The 6655-nt window shown below is 40.3% G+C and overlaps 1 protein-coding gene across 1 annotated transcript; it reads left to right on the top strand.

Moving 5' to 3' along the window:
* The first annotated feature begins 527 nt into the window (after positions 1 to 527).
* Tfpi2 (tissue factor pathway inhibitor 2) lies at positions 528 to 6319 on the top strand. The gene is made up of 5 exons (XM_050130577.1): positions 528 to 791; positions 993 to 1175; positions 3319 to 3498; positions 4931 to 5101; positions 5468 to 6319. Exons 1-5 carry the CDS (start codon positions 704 to 706, stop codon positions 5584 to 5586), a joined length of 741 nt encoding a protein of 246 aa, XP_049986534.1. The 5' UTR covers positions 528 to 703; the 3' UTR covers positions 5587 to 6319.
* The last annotated feature ends 336 nt before the right edge of the window (positions 6320 to 6655 follow it).

Genomic DNA, 6655 nt, shown 5'->3' with positions numbered 1-6655 from the left:
CCAAAACTTCAACCTCAGCCAGTGTGTCAAACAGTGTAATTATCATCTTAGAAAATGATGTGGCAGTGTCTAATCCTTCTGTGTGCAAGAAGAGAAACACATATCTCCTCACAAAGCACTTCGTTCATTGGCATGAGCTAGAAACTGTGGTATTTGTGTGTTGGATTTAAAAACTGAACTGTTGATAACACAGAATACATACATACATTACAAAGAAGTAGTTGAGAAGAACCAGGAACAATAATACAGGTGCAGTGGCCCAGGCTTCTGACCTCAACATTTAGGAGGTGGTAGAGTAAGGGGGTTCAGGCCTTGCCCTCAAGTAAGTGTGCTCTGGGATTGAGGTTTATTTGCAGTAATGGTGCGGTGTGTTGAGCAATCCTCGGTATGGGTCACTTCCTTCTGGCTAGCCAGTTTCTGGTTATTGACACACACGTGTTCCTCGGGTTTTCCCTCTCTGACTGCAGGCAAAAGTATGGAAGTTAGGCTTAACTTTTCAACTCCGGGGAAATTCCTCTAAGGATACAATGCTTGCGGGGGCGGGTTGGGATACTGCTGCAGACGTGATTCAGCTACATTTTTGCGCTCCGCCCCGTTGGGGGTCCAGGGAGACTGCCTGCTTAAAGGCCGCTCTCCTGTGAGCAAGTAATTGGCAGTCTCTTCCCTGCGCGCCGTCCAGGGAGCCACAGCTCCACCCTGCATTATGGACCCTGCTATCCCCCTGGGACTGTGGCTTCTGCCGCTGCTCCTGGTGGATTCCGCTCGCGGTCTCGCTTCAGCATCCGCCCAAGGTATTGGTCCAGGATCCATTCCTCTTACCCCCTTTCCCCAGGGACGTGCTTTCTTGCTAGGCTGTCCCCAGAGCCTCTTGCCAAGGGGAAGTCTGTCATAGTTACTGCAGAAACTTCTGCTGAGCTCTGACTCCAGACCTTCCAGTCCTTGGTAGGCACCAAATTTGACCCTCTCTCTTGTTGTTTTTCTTCTGATTACAGGGAATAATTTAGAGATCTGCCTTTTGCCTTTGGAGACGGGACCTTGTCGGGCTCTCATCCCCAGGTTCTATTATGATAGGAACCGGCAGAGGTGCCGCAAATTCAAATACGGGGGCTGCCTGGGCAACGCCAACAATTTCCACAGTCGGGATCTCTGTGAACACACTTGTGGGAATATCGAGAGTAAGTAGGGGTGCACTGGGGTCAGCTAGTGTCTGCACCAAGCGTCGGTCAGAGCTCAGCAGATTTTCCAGGTCTTGCTGAATCCACTGACTTTTAACCTCAAATTTCCTAAGTGCTAAACAAACTTCACTGACTCCTCCCTCCCACCCCATCCCGTTTGTTATTAGTTCTCCGAGAATTTCAGAAAATGTGTGTGAATCGTTTTCATCTCGTTTCTTCCAGATCCATGACCCCTTTCCTACCCACCCAACTTTGTACTTTCCCAACCCCTACGGAGTAGAGTTTATGCTGTCTGTATACTCTTGGACATGTGGAGAGTGGTCACCCCACCTGGGGCTATGATTTTAAAGAAAACTGATTTTGCCCCAACATCAATTCCTTAGGGTGAGACTGTGCCCATCTCCCTTATGATTGTTTCTAAGTTTCCCCAAAGTTTAACCCCAGATCCACAACCACAAACAGAGTTTCTCTCTCTGTCAGATTTCACTGCAATGCTGTGCCTGCGTAAACTTTGGGAAGGATGAATGAGTTTATCTTAGGCCATCAAAAATGCAAGGGAAGGACATCATTACTCTTTCTAGATCCACCATTATTTCCAGAAAAACGGTCTCTGAGATACGGGATACTTTTATTGGTTCTTACTTTTTAGGAGGGATTTCTCTTCGTATATAATTTACTGTTTCTTGGATTAACCTAGTGGGATAGCTAAACTTCACAAGAGTTTGTTTTCTTTAACTTTGCCATTTTATAATTGTATAGATTAAGGATGATGCAGGGCTGTGGCCACCAATGAACATAGCCAGGAAAAAAATGTGTATTGAAGTGAATAAATTTGTATGCAGAGATGATCAGAGAAGTCTTCTACTGAAGCTGAGTCAGGCTTCATACACTGTCTAGAAGAAACGTACTTTCTGATGAAGGGGCATATTTTTGGAATATAGTATTCTAGTATGAAATAAGATTATTGTCTCCCAGTAGTTTTGGAAATTATGGGAAAGTTTTGAAAGTCCTGCTTGGAAGGCTGCTTTGATTTTCATTATAATCTTATTAATTTCTTAGGTTAGCATGCAGAACAGTGGGCTTTCTTAGGCTCCTTCCTAATACGTGTCACTGTACTACCTCTCCTTCCCACTGCACCCTGAGCACTGTTTCTCATTCTCTGCTCTTTTTTTTTTTTTTTTTTTTTGCCTTCATCTCTTACACCACACGCACCCTTTACAGTCTTTTTGCTCCTCTCCCTGCTTGGAGCTTTCTTCCCTGCCCCAGTTTTCCGCCTTTTAACTCTGACCATACATAAGAATCAACCTGGATCCTGCGTATGAGAGGAGATTGCGGTGCTTGCCTTTCTGAGCATGGCTGAGTTTGTTTTCCACGATGATCTCCAGCTCCACTCACTTCCCCGGAAATGTCATCTCCACTATTATTTTCATCTGAAAACATTCCATTGTATATTCAGCCACATGTACTCGAAAGATTCGTCTGCTGCTGCACAGCTGTCTGCTATTGTGAAGAGTACAGGAATAAGCATGCATGTTTAGATATTTCTGTGGTGTGTGCACCCAGGGCTCATTGGATACACACTTGAGTGTAATAGAGTTGGGTCAGATAATAGTTCTATTTCTGCATTTACACACACTGACTACCACAGTGGCTATGCCAGTTTACTTTCTTATCAGCAGTGAATAAGGGCCTACTCTTCTTGTCCCAGCCCCTTACAGCACTTGCTTATTTTCTTGATAATACCCACGGAAGACTACTGTGGGATATTTATACACTGTGTGAAGGTGCATTGTTGTGATTGGTACAATAAAAGGCTGATCAGTCAATAGGTAGGCAGGAGGTACAGGTGGGACTTCTGGGGACAGAAAGGACTTTGGGAAGAAGAGTGGGGTCACCAGTGAGATGAGAAGGAAACAGGAGGTACAAGGTAAAGAAAGGAAATGCCACATGACAGAATGTCTATTAATATAAATGGGTTAATTTAAGTAATAAGAGCTAGTTGAGACAAGTCAAAGCTGAAGGCCAAGCTTTCATAATTCATAAAAATTCTCTGTGTTGTGATTTGGGGCTGGTGGGGGAAAAGAAAGCCTGCTACAGAAGACTTCTTTGAGTAACATGTTTTATTACCTCTCCATTCCCCCAGAAGTTCCTACAGTTTGTCGGTTAGAACTCAACACGTACCCATGTGACAAGCGCCATTTGCAGTATTTCTTCAATCTGAATACCATGACATGCGAACCCCTTAGCTTTCATCTGTGCAGCAAATCTTTGAACATATTCCCCGATGAAGATACTTGTAAGAAACGCTGTGAACCAAGCAAAAGTGAGTACTTTAATTGTGGGTTTCTATTCAAGATTTTTTATCAAGATTTTAAGGGAAAAATCAATAATTTGACCTAAAATTAACTTGGTTTGCATGCCAGGGATTGCACAATCATGTGATATTGGTCATGTATGTATGTGTGCTTGTATGTATATCTCAGGAATCAAACCTAGACTGTGTCGATATTCACAACTACTGCCCTGAAGGAAGCAGGATGTCCTTCCTTTTCCGTGGGTCGGTACTAGCTGAAGGTTAATGATGTGCGCAGTTCTCGAGACTGGACGGCCCATCACAAAGACATTAACAAATGGCGCGACTTTTTCTCTTCTTTCTGGAACCCTCCCATTGAACACCTCTAATTAGAAAATCTAAAATGTGAAAAGCTTGAAACACTTCTGGTCCCAATCATTTTCAGATAAAGAATATTCATCTTTATTTGAATTACATAAAAATAGAGGTAGGATCTAATGGATAGGAGGGGAGAAGAAGAGTGGACATAATGCCTTTTTCTCATATTTTCTGGTATATATCTATGTATGAACAAGGGAGCAGGGACACCATGAGAGAAGTAAATGGGTCAGTAGCATTGGCGATGACAAAAGGGAAATGTAATACGAGATATATAAGCCCAATGAGAATAAAAATGTCATGATGTAACCTATTTTTATATCAGTGAAAGTAATTGATAAAAAACATAGCATATACCAATAAGTGCTGAGACTGCAGAAATATAGGGAAGTGGTTTTGTGTCTGAGACAGTGTAATACATAGGGCTGAGACTTTGTTTGAACTTCTGTATGCTTTGGTAATTACACATCATAGCACAGTTTTCTGCCTTGCTTTTCCCTCAAGATATAGTTTCCACCAGATATAGCAGGGACATACAGATCTCAAAAGGTTAAGTCCTGAAGTTCTTTAGCAGACTGTGGCAGGCTCTGTGGCTGTACTGTGCTGAATATACAGAATTAAATGTTGAATGTATGTAAAGGTTCCAGTGATGGGACCAGCCCAGAAAAGTTTGTCAGGGTATGCCACATACCTTCCTTTGGAACTTAACCCATTTTTATCATGTTGAGTTGGAGACTTACTTTCTTTTTACATACAAAAGGTAAAAGAAACAGCTTTTATAAAAGGAATTATTTTAGCTGCTTATGAAATTGAGAAGGATGTATATGGGAGCCGTTGACTTGCAGAGGACATTATGTAAACATAATGCATACATATGAACGAACATTAAAATTTTAACTTAATAAAAAAATAAATGATCAAAATGAAGCAGGTAACCTTCCTTATTACCTGGACTCATATTTTAAAATGGTTCAATGTCTTGAATTCAGTATGAGGCCTGTGTGGGATTTTCTTCAGCTACTCCACTGACCATCAGCATCTCTTACTTTGGTATTACAGCATATTTAATTTCTTTTTCATATAGTTCCATCATTTTGCTCCAGTCCAAAAGATGAAGGCCTGTGTTCTGCCAATATGACGCGCTATTATTTTAATTCAAGAAACAAAGCCTGTGAGACCTTCACCTACACTGGCTGTGGTGGAAATGAAAATAACTTTTATTACCTGGACGATTGCGACCGTGTTTGCGCTAAAGGTAGCAAAGCTTTTCATATTCACTCACCACACGATGAGAATGAATAATTCAAAAGGAAGACTGTATTTTCTATATCCATTTTACTAGTGCCAAATGGCCATGCCTAGACTAATCTTTCAAAGATAGTGCTTGTGTGCTGATTTGGTTTGTCAGAGGCACATGCTGGCTTGCTGTAGCAGGCAGTAGGCACGCTCTCCCAGGTTCAGATGTAGATCATTGGCAACCGAACGCCTAATGAGTTAAGCTGTGCTTGTAACCAGGATAGATAAAATGAGGTGAGGTCACAAGTATTCTGGACAATTTGATATAAAATGAGTGTCAGACTATAATGCCTTATGATATTAATTGCAATTTTGTTGTCCATAGCCCCAAAGAAGTCAAAGAAAAGGAAGACAGGAAGTGGCTTCAGAATTAGAACAAAGCCCAGACGTTGGACTCCCCGTTTGAAGCATTCCCTTATACTTGAGGAAACGAATCATCAGTAATTTATTCATTTGGTTTTACTGTTGTCACTTTTTTGCTTATGGTTTTTATTCATAACAAGCTGCCTTCCAAATGTTAAGTTAAAATTTTTAATTTACTGTTCAAATATTTAAGTGACTGAATCCTTTCCGTTATCAGATATGAATGTGAACATGACTCACCCAAATTCCTGGGGTAGGTTAGTCCTCATTTCAGAAGACAGTGGTTACTAGAATGGCATAAGTCAAAATAAACCATGCAATTTTAACATATACGAACATCAACAAGAATGGTAAAACCATTTAATTACAAACTTAAAAGTTTAGGTTATATTTTAGGCTCCAGGAGACAAATTGCTGTTTTACAAACACTTTTACACAATCATCCCAACATTATTACTTATACCTTGCCTTCCATTCCTGTCTGGTCAGATTTCAGTAAGAGCAGTTTTTTTTTCAAAGTTATAATTATTACTGGATGAATTTAAAATGTGGATAAATTTATTAAAACAAAAGCATTTCCTAGAAAATATCATTACATATGTAATTCTGTGTCTCTTTATTTTCTCATATCTGACAAGCTACATTTTCCATAGCTGACATTCTTTGACAATATGTGTTTCATTATTTCCTCAGACAAAATTATCTGGAGAACAAGACATTACTAGATCTTTTATACATGTAAGATGTATCCTCCAAACACATGTATGATTTAGTAACTTGAATTTCACAAATAAAAAAATTTTTAAAGTGGTTATTACAAGAAGATAGTGTTTTTTCTTTTTTAGAAAAAGGAAACATTAAGAAAAAATGTATTATATCTTTTTAGAAAATTTAACATTTAAAAGTAATTCTTTAGCAAAATTACAAGAACATTCACTCTTTGACTGAGAAGACACCTGAAACCCTATCACAGTTATTTTGGAAACATAGGTGTGCTTGAGAATGTTGACCAGTGCAGAAAACTGGAAACCAAGTGGATGTAAAGTGATACATGGGGCATGAGCAGAGTGTCTGTGTGTGTGTAATCAGACCCAAGAATCCTGGGAGGAAGCAGAGTGTCTGTGTGTGTGTGATCACACCAATCCAGTGA

The sequence above is a fragment of the Alexandromys fortis genome, unplaced genomic scaffold (assembly GCF_014885135.2).
Source record: "Alexandromys fortis isolate MF-2015 unplaced genomic scaffold, M_Fortis_MF-2015_v1.1 scaffold_322, whole genome shotgun sequence".
In the NCBI taxonomy this organism is placed as follows: Eukaryota; Metazoa; Chordata; class Mammalia; order Rodentia; family Cricetidae; genus Alexandromys; species Alexandromys fortis.
The sequence above is the reverse complement of the archived record's forward strand: the minus strand, read 5'-3'. Positions and strand labels throughout refer to the sequence as shown.